The 21,688-nt window shown below is 36.0% G+C and overlaps 1 protein-coding gene across 5 annotated transcripts; it reads left to right on the top strand.

Annotated features, from left to right (window-relative positions):
- Positions 1 to 10,348: 10,348 nt before the first annotated feature.
- On the top strand, positions 10,349 to 19,654 carry LOC131538608 (gastrula zinc finger protein XlCGF8.2DB-like). 5 transcript variants are annotated; one of them, XR_009270602.1, is made up of 5 exons: positions 10,484 to 11,015; positions 15,142 to 15,294; positions 17,014 to 18,477; positions 19,354 to 19,453; positions 19,604 to 19,643. XR_009270602.1 is itself a non-coding variant. In XM_058772542.1 (3 exons), exons 2-3 carry the CDS (start codon positions 15,213 to 15,215, stop codon positions 17,820 to 17,822), a joined length of 891 nt encoding a protein of 296 aa, XP_058628525.1. In that variant the 5' UTR covers positions 10,484 to 11,015; positions 15,142 to 15,212; the 3' UTR covers positions 17,823 to 19,626. The 5 variants fall into 5 exon arrangements, 1 of the variants encoding a protein (XP_058628525.1); XR_009270601.1 differs by having other exon boundaries at positions 17,014 to 19,035; XR_009270600.1 differs by lacking the exon at positions 10,484 to 11,015 and adding an exon at positions 10,349 to 10,471 and having other exon boundaries at positions 17,014 to 19,453; positions 19,604 to 19,654.
- Positions 19,655 to 21,688: the final 2,034 nt, after the last annotated feature.

The raw sequence follows: 21,688 nt of genomic DNA, 5'->3' as shown, positions 1-21,688 counted from the left end.
TGGTGGAATAAACAGTCAAGACAAGACTTTGTCTTATTTTATTAATTTCTGAAACAAAGCACAACTTACTGGTGTATTCCTCTCAAACGTAGAGGACCATAGTCAGCTCTGTATATTTGGCCGGCATTCTGCAGAAAGTACACATTGAGGCAGACAGGATATAATCCAGGATAGTCAACCATACATGTGAGCTGTTCTTTGACCTCCCGTAGTCTTCTAGTAACCTAATTAGAATTACAAATGGTAAGTGTCAATTTTAGGCACAATTGTCAAATGAAGAGACAAAGTAGTTTTCAATTTAGTGGTGAGAATGCTACCTGAGGTATCTCCAAACAGCAAATATTCTCAGCTTCTGTGGGCATGGTAGCACATTTTCCACAACGGCACCTATCCAAAAAGGTAGGTGTAATGATGGCAGAGGTCTGACTAATATAGTGGCACTGGTTTGTGTCTATAGCTGATAATTTATGACAGAGTGGACAAGTAGGTGTTGAGTAGAGGTAAGTCTAACTGTTAACAGCATACATAAACCAACTAAAGTACCGTATCCAGACACCATAATTTAAACTAACCATTCGGAGACGTCCTGCTGTAGCCACTGAGTTGCAACTTCTTCATCCGGTGCTTCTCCATCCGGATCAGATTCTGGGTCAAGCTGAAAAGCCACTGCGTGTCTACGAGCCATTGCCATACATCCACTGTCAACATAAGCGCATGGTACCGTGGCTGCAAGCTGGTTAAGGCCACACCCCCACCATCCACCTTGCCCCGCCTCTCTCCTCCTCATTAGCATTTAAAGCTACAGACACAGAAATGGCACGTCCTAAGGAAAGCTCATTGTGGGACTGACTCGTAGTGGCTGAAATTCTGCACCAAGGCTGAATTTCGGGAAAGAGACATCAGATACAGTACTAGGGACCACTTAGGCCTATATAAAAGCATCCAAAAAGCAGCATGTCATGGGACCTTTAAGTAACTATGAACAGGTGCGAAAGAGAACAGTTTCCAAAACGAAATTCAGATCCTATGTTTAACTAAGTTAAATAAATGATACTATTCAGTTATGTGATATGTGCTCTGTGTGGAGTAACGTCTGGTACAGTTGCAGCTTGTACTTATAAAACAACAAAGCAAACAATTAGGATTAACCCTTTAATGCGTACTGGTGTGATTAGAAAGTTCAGTGCCTCACGTCATCAACTGCTCAATACAAATCTGCTTTCCTGCTTTAATTGGCACTGATCCAGAGATGGAGGCGTTCAATGTTTTTAAGCATGTTTATTAAAATTTTTTATTCACTTTTAATTACATAATCACAAAAATATGTATTTTGTAATTTAACACTGATCTCTACAACCAAGACAAAACAACCTTTCAAACATAATGCGAGGTTTTATTCACATCAAACACATAATGTTTAGATATAGCTATGTCTATTCCTCTGCCAGTTTGCCAGCAACTCACATGTTTTTCGGGAGGAGTGGGTGAACTTGTGCGTTGTGAATCCAGGCTTCTACTCTGACAGTTGTGAACAAATAATGGCAGCGCCCATAGCCTGTAATAACTTACTGATCAACTAACAGGAGTTGACTTGCATTTAACTGTCCTTATTTGATATATGTACATAAATTCAAAACAGTTTTTCATTAATTAAATATGTAAAAATGGCACACTTTTGCATTGTATGTGGAACTGCCCTAAGGTGCAGGAGTTTTGGAAAGAAGTGGCTTTTTTCATTTCTCAGATGGTACCTATAAACCTACCAATGAATCCAGAAATTTTTATTTTAGGAATTATTCCAGAGAACATTGTACATCATGGCAGCACTCGTAAACTTGTTGATATAAGTATACTTCAAGCAAAGCGTCTAATAGCTTTATTCTGGAAGAAAGTGGAAAAGCCATCTATCATACAGTGGATTAATAACATGTCCTTCTGTTTAGCGATGGAAAAGATAACCTATATGCTAAAAGGTAAACTTTCTTCTTTTGAAAATATTTGGACACCATTTATATCATTTATCTCAAACTCAGATTTTGGCAATGTACTGAATGAGACAAGAGAAGACAAGATAGTCTGACTCCTGACCTATTGCATCAATCCCCCTTCATAGATGTGCATGAATTAACCATTGTTGATACATTTGTTGTATGCCTGCGTGCATGCATGTTTTGTATTCTCAAATTCCCATATCATGTCACTATCTGAAATAACCTGTGCCAATTTATTTTGTTTAGTTTTATTTTTCTTCCTTTTTGTTGTTGTTTGGTTTTGTTTTTCCCTGGCTGTCATATGTTAAAAGATGTAACTACAATGTTATTGTATTACTGTTATATATCATTACATCTCAATAAACAGACTGTTAAAAAAAAAAAAAAAAAAAAAAATATGTAAAAATGTCTGACAATCATTTTAAAAGAAGAAACCTCACAAATGAGGAAATTGTGGAGATTTTTTTTTTTTTAATTCTGATGAGGATTTTGACAGCGAGGCAGACCCTGCTAAAACAAACAAACAAACAATAGAAGCCCAATAGAAATCACAGAAATTCTAATGGTTTCCATTAAAATACCATTAGCTTTTTCCAGTAAAACCATTACAAAATTCCTTTTTTCCTTTTTTGGGCATTTTTCCAATAGGATTTAACATCCCACCAATAGAATCCATCACATACCAGTAGACACCATTATAGTTTTTGCTGAGGCAGACGGGGTAAACTCATCATCCTGGAAGGTAACAAACCTTTTTAATCCTCCAGGCCCAGGGGATTTCGATGACCAACTGTGTGGAGTGCAGAATCCTCCAGAATCCCTCAGTGAGGTCAACTGTTTTAAAAGGTTCCTCACAGAAGATTTTGTCAGAGAAATTGTTGAGAAAACAAACCGCTATGCCATAGAAATACAAGGAGAGATGAAAGGAAAAATGGTTAATTGGTCTCCTACAAGCATCCCTGAAATGTACACATTTCTGGCATCAGTTCTCCTAATGGGGATGGTCAAAAAACCATCACTCCGTGATTATTGGAGCACAGACCCTGTGCTCTTGACACCATTCCTTCCTCCTTATTTTCACAGGACCACTTTCTCATGCTCCTCCGCTGCCTTCACTTTGAAAACAACACAACAGAAATTTTAAATGACCGTCTGAAAAAAAATCAGTAAAGTATTCAGTACTCTCACCTCCTCCTTTCGTTGCATCTTTGTGTCAGGGATCTCCCCTGACAGCCCAGTCTGTTCTGTCCCTGTTCTGTGTTTCCTTGTCTGTGTTGTGTTGGAGCACCTTGTTACTCGTTACCACGCTCCCTTGTTTAGTCCTCGTTTGTCTGAGTGTCCTCACCTGTTCCTCACGTTCTCCACTTCTTTATATTGTTCTCCCTTTCCCTCTTATGTTGCTAGTTCGTTGTGCTTACATCTCTATGTTCGCTAACTTGTCTCACCTGTTGTTATACGGAGTATTCCCTGTCAAGTTGAGTATAAGTCTCTTGTCAGGCTGAGCTACCGGTCTACTCCCTGGGTCTGCCACACTGCTAGGCCTGTGCAGAGCCTGTAACATCACGAGTGAATAAACTACATTTTATATTATATTAAAATAGAAGCCTTTTTTTCAAAATATTGCTGTTTTGCTTTATTTTTTTTTATCAGATAAATCATCCTTGGTGAGCAGAAGAGATTTATTTCAAAATCACTAATAATTGTAATTCTATTAATACTTGTATTATATTAATTGTTATCATGATTATTAAATGTTGCTTCTTATTTTTACAGGACAATAGTATGTATTACTACAATATAAGATATATTTTTTAATGTGATAAATTAATTTTTTTTTTGTTTTTTTAGAATAATAAGTGCCAGGGCCGTGGCTTGGGGGTGTGGTCATGTTTTTCTGCGATTTGGACTCGAGTTGCACTTAAGTTGCATAAATAAGGACTTGGGACTTGACTTGGACTCGTGAGACTTGTAAAAAAAAAAAACGCAAGTAATTTGGTATGGGAGTTTATATGAATGTATCTCTGAGGGGAACTGCCTGTCTTTAGAAAAGTTTAGATGGTATGTTCTTTTCATCTTGCCTCTGTATAATGCATATTAAAGTAGTGTTCATAACCGCAGTGCTGCTTTGTTTACAGCGGCAACCAAGAAAACAATGTTTAATTGATGTTTAAGCGCCACCTGCTGGCAGAGAGTGAATCTGCATTAATTCAGCCTGTCTGCTGTTTTGTTTCATGCAGATGTTTTATATAGAATAGTTTCACAAAACTAAAGTCAGACCATTTTGTTTTTGCTTCAAATTTCGAAATTATACAATCCAATTTAGATTAAAAAATCATGCTGGATGTATGCAGCCTCTTTGCTTGGATTGTGTTGTGTTTAAAATACAGCGGTTGCCTCTAATTTTAAATTGAAAAGGAGCACAGACAAAGCTTTAGTTTGTTTATATGAGATTTATTTCATTTGTGTAGTTCATTTGATTAATTGGGGTTTGTTTTAAAATGTAGTTTTGTTGTTTGACATATTTCAATTTTACAAAGAAATGTGCAGCATTTTATCTGACAATTAATAAATGGACACCTTTTCATTTCTAATTTGTCTTAAATTTTGTTAAAGTTTTTTGTTGTTGTTGTGTAAAAAAATGTAACCTTGTCAACAGAAGAAATATAATAAGTACTAAACAAACAATTAAACCAAGCAACATGAGTGTTTTCATAGTCCACGACGTGTGTCTTTCCTTACTCCGTTCATTCATAGTCCACAATTTTTATTATTAGTGCAAGAACCTTAGGATTGACCACCAGGTGCTTTTTTGAAAAACTCTTCTCTACCTTTTTTTCCTTTGTCGGGGTTGATTATGAAAAGGCAAAAATTGCGCATAAAATGGGAGAGGGGGGCTTCAATCGTTCGTGGCTTCAGTGCCAACGAAAAATTAAAAACCTAAAAACAAAATACAAAAGATGCAAATAATAGAAGTGGTGCGGGAAGAATTACTTGTCCATTCTATGAAGAACAGTGGACAGTGCAGCGTCTGAAGAGGAACAACCACTGGCCGAGGGTGAAGCTAGCGGTGATAGTCATTGATGAGGAAGATGCAGGTGAGTAAGAAAAAAAAAAACTTCTCAAGAATAGCTAATCACACAATATATATATAGGCTAAAACATGTTCAGGATTCAAAATCCAATCCAAATATGTTACTGTGTAAAAGTAAGAACAATGCAAATTGTTCTTAAAAATGCATATCTTACCCCATCATATATTACTTATATATATATATATATATATATACACACACACACACACACATGAATATGTACAATGTTGTGTACAATTTGCGTTCACTTTTAAACTAACATATTTAGATATAACATGCTAACATGTTCAGGATGGTGAGGTTTCAGTCAATGTGTTATTATAAGAAATAAATAGAAACATTTGCTGATTTAGTTGTTTACAACATGTCAAATTATTTAAAGGGGTAAGATTGTCCCCTGCGCAGAACGAAAAGACAAAAAAAACTATTCTGTGACTTACACAGGCATATTTAATTGCCTATACTGTAATTGAAGATATGTAATAACACTATGAATGCAAATCGAATGAGTTCACTTACTTAGCCTATCCACATTATTTTTCACGTAAGAGCAGGCACGGCCATTGTAGCTTAAATGTGGCAAGACTTCCAGTCTCATTCACTTCCATACATTTTTGCTGTTCACTTTCCCAAATCACTACAGATACTCACCAGTCACTGACAAATACGTTGTGTGTTCAACGTTTGATTTTTTTCAACTTACCGGTCATTGATTCACTGCTGCTATTTTAAAATAAGACACCTTAACCTTAGTACTGTTGTTTCGTGTGAGTCTGGATTTTATAACACCAATAGGTGTACACTTTCAAAGAATGCCGGTTTCTTTTGATATTGTGTTTACCTAAGTATTTATGTAATTTGTTAAATGAATACTTTCTTGTATCAGTAGGTGACCACTTACTCATCGAGGCAGCAAGATTTGGTAGTGCTGTTCCTGCATCTGCATCCTCTTCTAGAACATCCTTAGAACATAATGGGCAATCGGAAAATATTAACAGTAAGTATGTGTTTATTAATCATCTAAAGTGGTGCATTCTGGGAATGTGGGCATTATATTTATAAAACTTTTGTATATTTTTGTACTACTTTTTTTAAAAATGATTATCAATTCCATAGATTTGACAAAAACCATATTGCAACGGTGACCCTTTTTTCCACTGACACAGGATGCCGAAGGTGCGTGTCCTGATGAGCAAGAAAGGGTCGTAGATGGTTACAGATCACCGTGAACGTCTCGGCACGCATCCTGAAGTTTGACAGCCACATCTCCTCATCAAAGTTGGGTACCACGCGAGTCCACCAGTCACTGCTAGTCGGCCTGATCCACATACCTCTTTGAATTTCGAGACCAGCGGAGACAGCAGCACGGAATAAAACAGAGCAAACCAGCCTCCTACGTTTCTGCCTCTGCTTTACCAGACGTAGTAGTCCAGCACCGCGGCTACAAATTTTCATAATATTGTAAACCAACATTGCTGACCCCTCCATGTTGTTTGGATTTTTGTAGACATAACAACGCAGCATCATTGCCATAGAAACCAACGCACATTCTGTAAAACGCAAGATTGCTTTATGGACACACAAATCGGATATGAACAGTTATAACATATTCCATCCGGATATGCACAAAATCGGAATTGGGCTGACAGTCTGAACGAGGCTAAAGAGTGTGTGGATCTGCAAGGATGTGGGTGCAGAGCCGATCCTCACTATACACAAAGTATAGACCTTTTTCCTGAATAACCGATGGGCGGCGCCATGATGGATTCTAACTTCCGTTTGGGTGCTCTCGTGTTCCGGTCTCCATAGAAATCCGTTAAAACGGGGTAAAAAAAAGATAGACTGAATTGAAACTTTTTCAATATAACTACATATAAAAATGTGCGGAGGACTGCTGTGCTGTTGTTGGCTGCCACAGTAACGGCAGTAAGCTAAGGAATTCCTTTAAAGTACTTGTTTTGCGTATCAGAAAATCTGTCTTGTCAGGCATTGTATATATGGCTTGCAGCGCTTAAGTTAAAATACTGAGTGTGAAATAATAATATATGTTAAAATAAAGTTTGCTCTTATCATTCTGTGTACAAAATCCCATGAACTTCACCCCGATCGGGAGCTGTATGTGCACTCATCTGTTTTCAATGCAGCTTAACCTCGCGTCGCTTCATGTTATCTTCCCACTCATTAAACTATGACTGGTCCTTTACTGCAAAAAGACGGTCATTGCGACACTGTAAAGTGATGAAACAATGGCGCCACATGATTTTTAAAAATGACTTTCATAGGTTTCACATTATATTATCGGCTCTGAAAATATGTAAATGTGACTAGAAACCGGAAATGTAAAGCACCGTTCTAATCGGGGGAGACTTCCGCGTTCAGAAAAAGGTCTATACAAGCTGCATAGGGCCCCCGAAACACCAGGGGGCCCCCTTGCTCTCAAAGATGTTTCATTTTAGTTTCATTTTTGAATTTGGCCAACGGTTATGAAAATGTGAATGTTCATTTCTTTTAATGTGGTGCGGTGTAGCCCTTTCTACGTAAAAATCAGCTAAATCATGTAACCTGAATGTCGTACAGTCTCTTGCTTGAGGACAAAAAAAAAAAAGTTGAAATCTTACCGAGCTGCGGAAGAGACGCTGTTTCTCACTGTTTCTGAGCACAATTCGAGACGGAGTGAACACAAAGGCGTTTCATTCATTCATAACTTAGTTGTCATTAGTCTCTTTGTCACAGAAAAAATAAATAAATACATAAAAATCCACATTGGTGAAGTCACACAAATCGGTAATGGCTGGTCTTCATTTTTGGTCACACAGATAAGAGTAATACATCTTTTGAATCCGTAAAGATTCTGTTTATTTGTGTGCACTCACAATAACAACGAAATGTTGTGCTTTTGTGAAATAATGAAAGCAAACAGGATGCACTTTCTGCCGTCTCGGTCTCTGTGAACTTGAGCGCGAAACTCCAAAACTCTGTGTATACTTGCCTTACAGACATAAGAAATATATCTATAGAGAGTGAAATGTCTTCTTTCAAATGAATCTATTCAAATGGAAAACAAATATTCTCAGATTATGAAATCCGTATGAAACATGCATACAGGCGCATCCACTACTGCGGAGATGACGAGTCAGTGTCGCCAACTTCATCTCTTAAACTGAAAACAAAGAAATCAAATGATTAAAATGTTAATGCAGTCTCCTTACTGTTTTTCCCTGACACATTCATAATCAATACTTATGCTGGTGTGCCATGGCAAGCTTTATGTGAGCGCTTATTAGGCTGTGTAGGCAATTAAAGGCTCATAATAGTAATTTAAATGGTTTATTAATAAATGTGCGATTAGTCGACTAATGCTTAAAATGAACGAATACTAGTCGACAAGAAAAACCATTAGTCGAAGGCAGCCCTAGTATGAATAGATCAAATTCCCCACAAAAAGTGAATTACAGTTTTACAATTACATTGAAATGACAAAACATTTTATGAACATCGAAGAACAACAAATGCTAAAAACACTAGCAGGGAATTAAGGCTACTCCAAAAGTTGGGGACTGAAGAATCGCAGACTCCATCCAGGATCTAAATTCAGTGAAAGTCTTGTACAGTGGTGGTTGAAGATTACACTGCATGTATTTACCTCTGAGAGAGGCTTGGTTCTGTTGGTCGCTGGACTGGGAATCCAAGAGGAGGAATCCTGAAAAGTCTGTTTGCAAAAATCAGCACGTTGAGATGAAGTTCTTCACATTCTCCCCCTAGGAAATAACATTGACTTTTACATTTATTCAGTTAATGCGTTTATCCAATATAACCTACATTTGATGTATATGTAATATGAGGAAATGTACAATTACAATAAACAACTGAATATCTATGCCTCACCAAAACAGTCCTCCGGACAAGAATACAGCCCTGTAAGGTGCTGTTTACACGATATTGCTGACTGCGGTGAAAACAGCTGAGAAGCACCCCACAAATGCAACCAGATCCTTTGAGATGAAACAGCATTTTTATGATCCCAAAACTGACTTTTTTAAACAGTCTTGCAAACACTGGTCCCCATACAGTACAGAACACACCTGAGTGAAAACGCTGAGCGATAATTTCCTTCTCCTCTGGTTCCCATCAGGGTGTTTTATTTGAATAACAACAGCATCTTGTTACTACCGTCACTGCATCCGCATGTCGTCTTCTTTCAAGTGTGACCTTAGAAATGATATTTTCATAGATGACACAAAGAAGAGAACATACAGAAAACAAACAACGATAAAACACTCCCTCTTCTTCTGTCTGCCTCCAGCGCTTCTCCTCTTCTGTTGTGGTTTAAAGCCAACATATAGACGAGGCAAACTGCTGAACCTCAACTGTAACGTTGTCCACTTAATGAACTCACAGGTATATTGTGTATAAAAATAACCAGAGCTTTTACACAGCAGTTTTATTTTGAAAACAAGATGCACTTACAGTATGGGCAAAATGGAAATGGCTAATAAACAAAAGAACCAAATAAAACACAACCCAGGCCGTACACTGATGTACAAGCAAAGTGAAAAAATTAATAATACTTCAAACAAAGAAGTAATTCATCACAGCATTTACCTAAAATGTGGAAATATTAGAAACATTAAATAGTGTCTCCCACCTCAGAATGAATGAATGGATGGATGGATGTGTAGTAATTCTGATTCAAGCCGTATATTTGGACTGAATCCCTCTCTTGCTCTCGTCCTCTCAGAAGAGTTTTCCTCATCGGTCTGTCACCTGTTTATCTCGTGCTTTGTCCTCTTTTTTTCATCTTGAGCCGCTTTGGGTCATGATTTCACTCTAGAAAGAATGAGAAAGCTGGTTTATTTTTAGACTGTAGTTTGCAGTGTTCCTTCTCCTCCTTATAAAGTACACTTCTGTCTCAGGCATCCTGCCAAGGATTTTTTTTTTTTTTTGTAGTACATTTCAAAAATTGTTATAAATAACATAACAAAAACTGAAATGGACAAAGAGAGTTGAAGTCAGGAGAGTTTTGCTGCGTCACAATCATATCACCTGGTTTCTGTATTAGATACAGTAACACCAGCAAGCAGATCATAATGTACACATATTTGTGTTTCTGACATTCACACCATTCTGACAGTAAATAAATGAATAAAATCACATATTAGATGTGCTACACAGTCATTCATTGGCAATTCCTTTCAGCACATCATTGGACAACATTAATTTAAATAAGTCTTTCACCGAGAATTCAACTCTGAATACAGCTGACGTCTTTTTTTGTGTGTATTTCTATGCACTTTTAACTTGTGAACAGGACTTTTATTTTGGCCCGTCGGTGTGACGTCACAAGGCTGCGCGGCGCTCCTGCTTCTGTTGTGATTCTGCTGATGAAAGGTTTGCGTTTCAATCATTTAAAGTGTTAAAATCGATGCAGGCCGTTAAGACATTTGTATAGTTTTAACAAGAACGGATGAAATATTCTCGAGTGTAATATTACAACACTTTATGCAGCATTTGATCGTTATTTAGTGTGAGTAAAGCGCATCAGAAGGGGCGCGTCTCATATCGCTCCCGATATCGAGAATCAGTTTATCATAAACACGAATTTGTTCAGTGGCGAGTAGTGATGGAGAACCGGAGCTTTTTGAATGTCCGAATCAATTGATTCACCAAACGATTCACTTGAATCATCGCTCGCTGACGACACCGAGGGGCGTAACCACGCGAGATGTCAAACGAGATGTTGTTTGTCGGGCCGCGTACTCTCTGAGTAGGCACTTAATTTCAATAAGTATTTACTTAACGAGCGTTAAATGAGTACTCTACAGTCAAATCTCGTTGAGCATGAATGCGATGTTGGCGTTATAATGTGACCTAAGACGTTATAACAAGCCCAGCAACTTAAAAGACATGAGCGACTGGTTTAATTCATCTGTCTGTAAGTATCTTGATGTTGATTAAACTTTCTTATTTTGTTTGTTGAAGAAACAGCCGTTTTATTGTGATTGTAGTATAGCCAATACATTTTGGGTTGATTTAAGTTCTTACATTTTTAACTCAACTAATGTGACCCACAGTTTTATCCTTAAAGGACTTTTTATTTTTTATTACGAAAACCCAAAATCGTTATCTCTTGAATAAGTTGCTTATTTCATCCACAAGCAAAAGTGGCTTAAATCTTCTTTGTTTTCTTCTGTACTTGTTGAATTTAACTCTCGATTCATCCCTCAGTCTTCTCTTAAAAAAAAAAAAGCAGAAGAAAGAATTATTTAAAGATATCTTTGTCACTGTGCATGTATATAATCTCACACTAACGCATGATATTTATGTTTACTGTTTTATGTCATTGTGATTGTTCATTGTCAGATACAACCATCTTTCCCTGATCATAATTATAAGTTTGGCAATAATAATAATAAAAATAATGATAAAATTATCCACAAATAATAATCCTAATTGAAAGAAAACAAGCTGACAAAAAGATTGATACCAATATTTGGTGATAATATTGCATAACGAGAGATTTATAAGATGTTTTTTGTGCCCCGGTCATTTTTGACAGGGAACACCACAAGTGTTACAGGGATTTGAACACAACCTGAGGGTTAAATTTTACCAACATTTGCCATTTATATGATATGCAGAAAACACAAACAGAGTACCGTATTGTCCCGAATATAAGACAATGTTTTTTTTCTTGGAAATACATCTGAAAAAACGCGGTCGTCTTATATTCGGGGTCTAGACTTTGACATGTCAATAATACACCCACAACAATAGGTGGCGCCAAAAACGCATATAACGAGTGTGCCATGAAATATGTGATGTGTGTGTGTTGTAAAGTTGTGACTGTCATGTTAGCCTGATGGGACCAAACTTCCTCTGTAAGGGATTTTAAAACATAAGACTATACCCAGATTTGAAGACTACAATAAGATTTCACTTCTACTGTTAATAAATTGTTGGTAGGCTACTATGAGATGGATAGCCTAAATGTTATATAATTCAGATGGGCTACCTGTTATTTCAATGGTAGGCTACATCAAAAAGTGTATATTTTTCAATGTCATTGTTGGTACATTTTACCAGTATTTACCATACTTTCAAAACAAAAATTAAAATAGGAAAAATATGCAATTTGAAAATAATTTAAGAAAAAATGTGTTTTACAGAGAGAAAAACAAACAAACAAACAACAAAAAAACAAGATTTGGTTTTCAAAAAGCCTTTTTCCAAAAGGTACATCTGGAAAAAGGGGGGCCGTCTTATAATCAGGGTCGTCTTATATTCGGGACAATACGGTATGTCATCTTTTAGACTGTTATTATACGATTAAACACAGCTAATGCATGGCATTCACATCAGAAAAATGTGAATCTCTAAAAGACAGACATTAACTCATAGCAGCAACACAAAACAACATCAGATGAATATGTGCATCTAACTTTAACATTTGTGATAAAGCAGTACAAAAATACACTCACACACAGGTATTTATCTTCTGCAGGTTATGTCCTTGTAAACTCTTTTATACTTTACTGTTTTTTAAAGTAATAAAGATCTCGCAGATCACATCTGGCCCTTCCTCTGTGTTCACAAAATTACTGCCAGTGGGGTTAGAAAAATAATCTTGTTTGAAGAGTAATTTTCTTACCCCCACTGGTAGATAATTTTACTAGTTTTAAGCAAAAATTCACTTAATTTATTTATTTTTTCCCTCAGAAAGCAAGACTAAACATCTGCTGTAATATTGCTTAACTAGTAAATGCATCTTGATTTAAAGGGGTCATATGATGCGACTTCATGTTTTCCTTTGTCTTTGGAGTGTTACAATCTGTTCGTGCATAGATAAGATCTGTAAAATTTCACAGATTAAAGTCTCAAACCCAAAGAGATATTCTTTATAAAAGTTAAGACTCTGCCACGCCCTCCTAAAACGGCTCATTCAAACACGCCCCCACATGTCTATGTTATGGTGTGGAAAGATTTGCATAACACCACCCAAACGTATATGCAATGAAAGAAGGTGGGACTTTTATTCTCGCTGTTGTGTTTTTGCTGTCGCCGGCACCATGTCCTGGGGTGTATTCCAGAAAGCAGGTTATGTGACATACCCAGGTATGTTTGAGGATAAGCGAGCGGATAACCTCAGCTTTCGGTTCCAAGATCGGAGGTTACTTTCAGGGTATGTAAGTAACCATAGCAACTTGCTCTCTGAAGATAACCTGCTCCAGAGCAGCTTATGTTCCAGGGTTAGTTCACTTCAGCGCTATTAGCGCACACGTGATCTACTGACGAGCCTTCAGTGGGCGTGACAGATAGCACACGATATTATATATTATTACAATACAGTTATGTACATAGCCTACTATATATATAGATAGATAGTTGTATGCTATTTTAATGATAAAGCGCTAATATAAGTAATAAATAAGATTAGCCTGTATATTGCTCTAATATGGTTATTATATTTTATTGCCATATATATCAGTTATCTGTATAAATTATAAAACACTTTTGACAAGGTAATGTTTAATTTATATTAGCCTATATATATATATATATATATATATATATATATATATATTTATTACGTTTTATATTATCATCTCACACATGGATCGGCATTTTCTATAATGTATTTCTATAATAAAAATACATATTTGATATATGACTTAATATATAATTAGCATCAAACAAACAATATAATTCTTATTCTCAAGGATTAAAGATTAAACGGAATTTTTTTTTTTAAATGATTGCAAAACCATCAATTAGGTGGCGATATGCACTAAGCATAAGGCCAACATGACCTTTGAACAGAAGAAGAAGAAAGAAGCAGTATGGCGCGCTTATTCTTAGCGTCCGTTTCCATAGTGACTCGTGGATTCGTCGCTCTGTTGAGAATGTCTTGAGTCTTAACCAGGAACATACTCTGAGTTGAATGAACTTACTCCCGGACGCGTTTTTGGAACCACATACCTCGAGTAAGCAAGGTTTGGGGTTAATCAACCGAAAGTCTGTATCTGACGGTAAGTTAACCATGCATTCTGGAATACACCCCTGGAGACGCTGTGTTTTGTTGTGAAAGTGAAAGTACTTTGTTTGGGCTTCCAAAAGAGGAAAAAACTAGAAATCAGTGGTTAAGTTGTATTTACAACACTGTTCCAGAACAGTTCAGCCCAAATATTAGAGTGTGTGCAGCACATTTTACAGAGGACTGTTTCCTGATCCTGTGAGAGAGTAGCCTACAATGTGAACACTACAAAGTGGAGCAATTCCAACTTTGCAAGGACAGTCTGGTGCTTCTGACTCACAGCCTGTAAGTACGTTTCGATATTTAAAGAATTTGCTACTGACTATTCAAACGTGAGTTTTGAGCAGTGTAGAGTAGCGCTTGTTTGGAGTTTCTACAATCACAGACATGGTAATGTTTACGCAGCGTGTAAAAAGACAGTATAAGTCATTATAACCTGTAATTATGTCCCCACTGAATGCAACAAATGCCTTGTTTATAATGGGTTTTATTGTTTTTTGTGTCGTCGCGCTGGGACACGGCATCACAATACGGTAAGGGGTGTAACATTTCCGTCACATGATTGAGGTATTCGGCCAATCACAACGCACTGGATGGCTGGCCAATCAGAGCACACCTTGCTTCTCAGAACGATGAGCTTTATAAAAATCGGCGCGTTTCAGAAAGGCGGGGCATAGAGGAGCAACAATAATGTACAGTATGTGGAAAACAATGTGTTTTTTGAACCACGCAAACACATTGCATTACACCAAATACACAAAATAATGTTCTTTTTAGCAACATCATATGACCCCTTTAAGAATTCTTAGATATTTTGACTAGAAACAAGACAAAAATACTAAGATAAGCCTTTTTGCAGTGATTTTGTGCTCTTTTTTTTTTTCTTCATTTGTAGTGTTAGTTTTCAGTGTTTTTTGACTAATCAGATCGTTTAAGACCATTAATTCTCACTCTGACTGACTCCCTTGTTGAACTAATAATTAAATGTTAATTATTATGTTCTGTTAATTATTCTCATCTTAAACAGGACAAAGTGTCCACATAGACAGGAAAAACTCCTGGCGAAGCAACTGAGATCCACGTGACACTGTTATAAAGATGGCGTTTATTAAAGAGGAGAATGAAGACATGAGGATTGAAGAAGTCCTAGTCAAACAAGAAGAAACTGATGAACAAATAGGTTGGTTCTGAAAGCTGAATGAAAAATTTCTGAAGAATGTCTGAGTGTCATAATTAAAACATTTTTTAAAATCACATACTCTCTTGCTCACTCATATAAACACACACACATACAGTGCAGACTAGGGGTGTGCTATATATATATATATATATATATATATATATATATATATCATCTGCGATAATATCGTAATTGTTGATTTAACAATATGCAATTTGACATTATCGAGTATTTTGCAAAACAAAACACACTTACAGAGTGCATGCATACATTACGTGATGAAGTCTAGTGGGTTAAACAGTGCACGCGCGCATTTAGAGTGTGTTCTTTCACTGCATGATTCAGTTTATTAAAATGCATTAAGAATGACCACAAAATTCAAGAAATGGGGCAGAAAATGTATATGCATCATTTCATACAGTTAAAATCACAGGAAGAGTTCTGTTTTTTTCTTCAGAAATAAGCATGATTACAAATGTGATATTGTCTTTTGAACTATTGTATAAAATAAATAAGTTAATATTAAGAGACTTACGTTTTAGACACCATTTTGCCAACAAAAAATAATTCCAAACAGCTACAGCACTGTTTTACGTCTCAGAGCAACATGACGATGTTTCGCTCCTGAATGAATCTACCGTTTAATGTAATGACTTGCTGCCACCTACTGGTGGTTTTAATTTTACATTTAAAGTATCTTTTCATTTTTAAAACAATTTCAAATATCAGTATTCAATGTTTTATGTTTAAAACATCAAAACATGCATTTGCAACTGCAGGTTAAAGGACTCATGTTGCATGTCCCTCTGAGCTGGATTAAACAGTGTGTAAATACATCTAAATGCCTCTTCAGATGCAACTTCTGCAAAGATTAATTTTGTTGATACTGGTTTCATTTGTTTGGTAACAGCCTACATGTCTTATTATTCTAATTGACTGATAAAAAATGTAACAATTTAACTCAAAAGATGCACACTTTTAGAAAAAAATGGCTTTATTAAAGGTACAATAAAAGCCCATAAAAGGTAAAAATCAATTTAAATATATGAAAAGTCAGATTTTTATCACTGATGTGAACTGAACACACATAATATGAAGGATATCAAAAACTGCAGCTGTCCACGGTAGTCAGATATCAGCACAATAACACACTCGGCAAAATATCGTCTAGTTATCGTTATTGAAAAAAAATCCCAAAAAATATCGAGATGATATTTCAATATCGCACACCCCTAGTGCAGACACACACTCACAGAAATGTGTTGTCAAAGCTGCTCTGATGATTTTATCTATAAAATTGTTTCACAAATTAAAAGATACGTGACCGTTCTCATCACAGAGTTAGGGTGTTTTCACACTTGAGTCCTCTTTAAAAGAACCAAACCCAGACCCCTTTAAGTGGACCAAGTGAAAAAGGACCCAGTTTTCTTTGTGTTCACACTATAACAGTTCCTGAAAGAGGACTCGGATCCTTTTTTGGTCCACTTGAGCAGTAATGTTGTCTCAGACCTCTTTGTGTTCAGACTTTTACTTTTTGGATGTAGTCCAGTTCAGTGTTTGATGGCTGGAATATCTTCTATCTTTTGCACAAAAAGTTTTCCTTTCGGTTTTTTTTTGGTTTGTTTTTTTACAGTATAGTACTATTTTAATGGAAAACTGTTACAGTCGATTTTACAGCATGGGGCTAACATGTATTTGTTTTATTGTTTTTCACTGTAGACCTGATGCCACTGAAAGAAGAGAGTCAAGAACTGAATGAAATGAAAGAAGAATATCATGATTTTATAACTGGGAAAAAATCCACAAAGACCAAAAATGCGTCCTCTCAAAAAATAGCCCAGAAGAAATCTTACGAGTTTTGCACCTGCCATCAGTGTGGAAAGAGTTTCAGTCAAAAACAAAACCTTAAAATCCACATGAGAATTCACACGGGAGAGAAACCTTACACCTGCCATCGATGTGGAAAGAGTTTCAGTCAAAAAGGGAACCTTAAAAGCCACTTGAGAATTCACACTGGAGAGAAGCGTTTCACCTGCCAACAGTGTGGAAACAGTTTCACTCAAAAAGGGAACCTTAAAAAACACATGGGTATACACACTGGAGAGAAGCCTTTCACATGTGATCAGTGTGGAAAGAGTTTTACACATAAAGACATCCTTAATTCCCACATGAGGATTCACTCAAGAGAGGATTGTTTTAAATGTCAGCAGTGTGGAAGAAGTTTCGCTCATAAAGTAAGCTTCAAGACTCACATGAGAGTTCACACTGGAGAAAAGCCTTACACATGCTCTCAGTGTGGAAAGAGTTTCAGATATAAACTATCCCTCGATTCCCACATGAGAATTCACACCGGAGAAACCCCTTACACCTGCAAACTGTGTGGGAAGAGCTTCTCACGAAAAGGATCTCTTAAGACTCACATGGACATTCACACCGGAGAGAAGCCATTCACGTGTGATCAGTGTGGAAAGTGTTTCAGACGTAAAGTAACCCTTAATGAACACGTGAAGATTCACTTTAGGAGATAACAGCTTTAGATGTCACCAGAAAATTACAAATATGTAAATATGGGAACTAGATCAACTTTTTCTTAATGGAGGGTGAGTAGATTTCCCTCTACAGGTGGCCATGTAGTTTATAAATTCTACCTGTGAGCTATGCAAAGAATGTATGAACAGAGTCACCTGATTGAAGTATTAACAATAAACACCCTTTTAAAAATGAAACCAAGAAGTAAGACCTATACTTCCATTGCCTCTCCCCACATACTCTCAAATATTTGTATTCCCCAGGATACAGAAACACTTTTAGGGTTAAGAATCATGTAATAACTACATTTAAAAAGAAAAAGAGCTGATTGCCTTGCATTATTCACCACATATAGCGCAATCTGATCCCTAAACATGTTTTGTCAAAAAAGCCTGTATTGTCCACTTTCAAGGCATCGCGAGTTCACATTTTACCGACAAGTCCATTTTAGCAAATCAGGTCAGGTGACAAGGCTACTTTGAGTTTGAAAAGATGTGCAAGCTGAGAAGAGTTTCATCAAAGCTGACTAAAAGTGATCGAGGATGGATAATTTCTACGAACTTGATGAACCTGTGACATCTTCTTCAGGGTGTAAAAGGAAAATAAAAGCTGAAACGTTTTCACGGAGCCTTGCAAAAGCAGCTCGTTACAATGGTGAGGGAAAAGCTCTGTGCACGTGTAATTACATCCGTACAGTCTATGATCACAACAACGTTTGTCAGGCATCTACATCTGAGGAGATTACAAAGATTAAACGAGTGTTTTTTAAACACTGAAATGTGGAGTTATCAGTTTTTTCCAAAAAACGACTGTTGGAGTTATCTGCTTTTGCTAAAAAACAAACGTTTAATATGTAAAAAAAAAACTTTTATTTTGTAAGTTATCTGTATTTAAGTTATTATTACTTAATCAAAACAACCCAACTGCAGTTTGATTAATATTACTTGGAATGCGCAATAAAAAAAAAACGATGGAGTTATTCATGTTATGTGGAGCAGCAGTATTTCTTACATGCTCACAGCAGCATGCAGTATTGGCAGTAGCAATCTCGGTACTTGTTCTGCCGCAGCAGCAGCGTAGCAGATCTATTCCGCCAAGACCAAACACATTAACATGTACATTATTACCATGCAAATCACTCTGAGAGTTGTCATGACAGAACTAATTATTTGACAAAAGCAGCTCTGGTTCAGGTGTGAAAAGGCAGCTGAGGTAAGTTAGCTTGATTGTTTTTTGTAGCATATAGGAGTTGGCTACAGTTAATACAATATATATCATAAGCAGAGTTGGGTATAACGCGTTACTGTATTCTAATTACTTTTCCTGGTAATGCAATAAATGGATGTAATTTGATTACAGTTACTAATGTCACTTAAGTTACAAATGCAGTGTTAAAAATATGATGATAAAAAAATCATGTTTTGTGTGTCAGTATGTCGTTCAATAAATCACCGGAGATTGCGAGCTAATGCAGACAAGTCCTACAACATTTAGATGCAATGAAAGGTTTGAATCTTTCTTTGCTTACAGAGGTGATGTGGACGTTTACATATTCGCGCATCTCAAGCCTGGTTTCGCGTGGATGATTATCGAATATCGTGCGATGTGCGTGGACATGATCACATTATAGGTGAGTTCAGACGGAAAAGACTGTACCTCGCGTTGGTTTCATATGAATTATTTTATCAGAGAATATTTGTTTTCAACATGACTTCATTTAAAAATAGACACTTCAAGCTTTCTTTAGATATATTTCTAATGTAATTTTTGTTCATTTTAGGGACTCGTTTCAGGAAGATATTCGCAGAGACTGAGAATGCAGAGAGCGCAGCCTGTTTGTTTTCTTTATTTTACAAAAACAACAAAAATGAAGAAAAGGTTTTGTTGCAATTGCAAGTGTATATAAATAATACTTATGTAATATCTCAGTCAATATTAAATTAATGAAAAAACTATGAGTTTTACTTTGTAGTGTATTTTTTTTTAGGTTTAATAACAAAGTACACTTGAAAGTAAAGTAATTAGTAATCTGATTACTTTTTAAATACAGTAATCAATTAGTATTGTAATCAAGTTACAATTTTAAAGAAGTAATTAGTCATTTGTAGTGGATTAACCTTTTTGAGTAACTTACCCAACACTGATTATAAATTGTAGCTGGACTTTAAATTCAACAAATTTTTTTTGTTTTACCACTTCTACATAGTTTCATCCACTCATAATAACACTAACTATCAGAAATAAATCAAATTCTTTTCTTTTTTTTTTGTCAGACAAGTTTTATTGAAGACAAAGATTTTGAAGATGGGTTTGCAATCCTACATATTTTGTCTCTATTACATGTACAAAAAATACAATCAAAATTAGAAAAGAGAGAAAAACAAAACAAAAGACAAACAGGCAAAAAACTCACATCACAAATCATCCCTTACAAGACCGGTTTACATGAAATTGTAAAATATTACAGTAACAAGACATTACAGTAACAAATGATGCATTAGTCTGTTTTAGGGCTGGGAAGATTCCCCGATTCGCTCGCTGCATCGGCAAAAAAAGTTAATGATGCGTTGCATCGGTTTAAAAAGTGTGCATCAGATACAAGTTGGCATTTGTATCGCAATGCATCATTTCTAAAATTTTCATTGGTAAAAAACTATTTATTTATATATAATGACTAGTGGATGCGCTACACTTTTATTTTTTATAAAGTGACCATTAATCTGTGACCAATATTGTATATGTCTCAAGCGCATTCTCTCATCACCGCTGCGAGTGAATATGATGAATCACAACAACACTACGGCATGGGCGTCGCTAGGCCATTTTTAGGGGGCTTTAGCACCCCTAAATTTCTGCTCAGCCCCCCTAAAAATCTTGCGATTCTTTCCCTTTAAATTTCAAATGAAAACGGCAGCAGACTTCGGCTCCTCCCCATTTTTCTGCGCGTTCTTCAATCCACAGACTGCGGTGGCGCAGAGGAGAGGACAAGCTGTGTTTATCGATAGATTGTTATAATATCTACATCTATGCAGTTCTTTGTCATAAATACAGTTTACAAAAAGTCATGGGAGAGCAATCTACTGTAAAGTTTTCGCTGCATTCGCCACTCATCACACCACAGCTGTTTCCATCAGCGAAAGCCCTTAACACATATGAACGCATACTTTATAAAATGATCACGTTATTGATATTTTCATTTGAAAATTTAGCTTTCAATATAGAACATATTACAGTGCATGTGACATTAACTACCATACAGTTATGCATAGAAATGATTAAAGACAGTGACCGACAGCACTCAGTCAGTGCACTCATTTTAATTGCTTATCAGAGTGATTGACAGAGATTGAATGAATTAAAAAAAATAGCTTGAATTGAATTTATGTAGAACGGTTCTACAATTTTGTTGTACAAATTTTCAATCAATTTTTTTGTAAATATTTATTTTTCATTATTATACCCTCATTGGGTTATCTTAAGTGAATAAGTGACATGTCACGACTATATTTTTCATCTGTAAATGTTAGAAAGTCGTGCAAATATATCCATTTTGCTGTCAGGAGTGGGCTTACTCGAGTGGATGAAGTGAAAAACTGCAGTTAAGTATACTTTTATAAAGTGTACTTATTTCAGAAATAATATACTTTAAAAGAACACACATAAGTGCAAATTAAATGTTATTTTCGACACTTAAATGCATTGTATTTGTAATTAACTTCAAATGTATCACATTTTAAAGTGATATTAAATGCAATAAGTTGAACTTGAGTTTTTTTTTTAAACCACTTAAGTGGTACTTTTTAGTACATCTTTATATGTACTTTCATAATTGTTTCTAGTGTCTTTAAAATATGGTTAAAGTGTA

This window comes from Onychostoma macrolepis, chromosome 04 (assembly GCF_012432095.1).
Source record: "Onychostoma macrolepis isolate SWU-2019 chromosome 04, ASM1243209v1, whole genome shotgun sequence".
Classification (NCBI taxonomy): Eukaryota; Metazoa; Chordata; class Actinopteri; order Cypriniformes; family Cyprinidae; genus Onychostoma; species Onychostoma macrolepis.
This window is presented reverse-complemented; position numbering and strand designations above follow the sequence as displayed.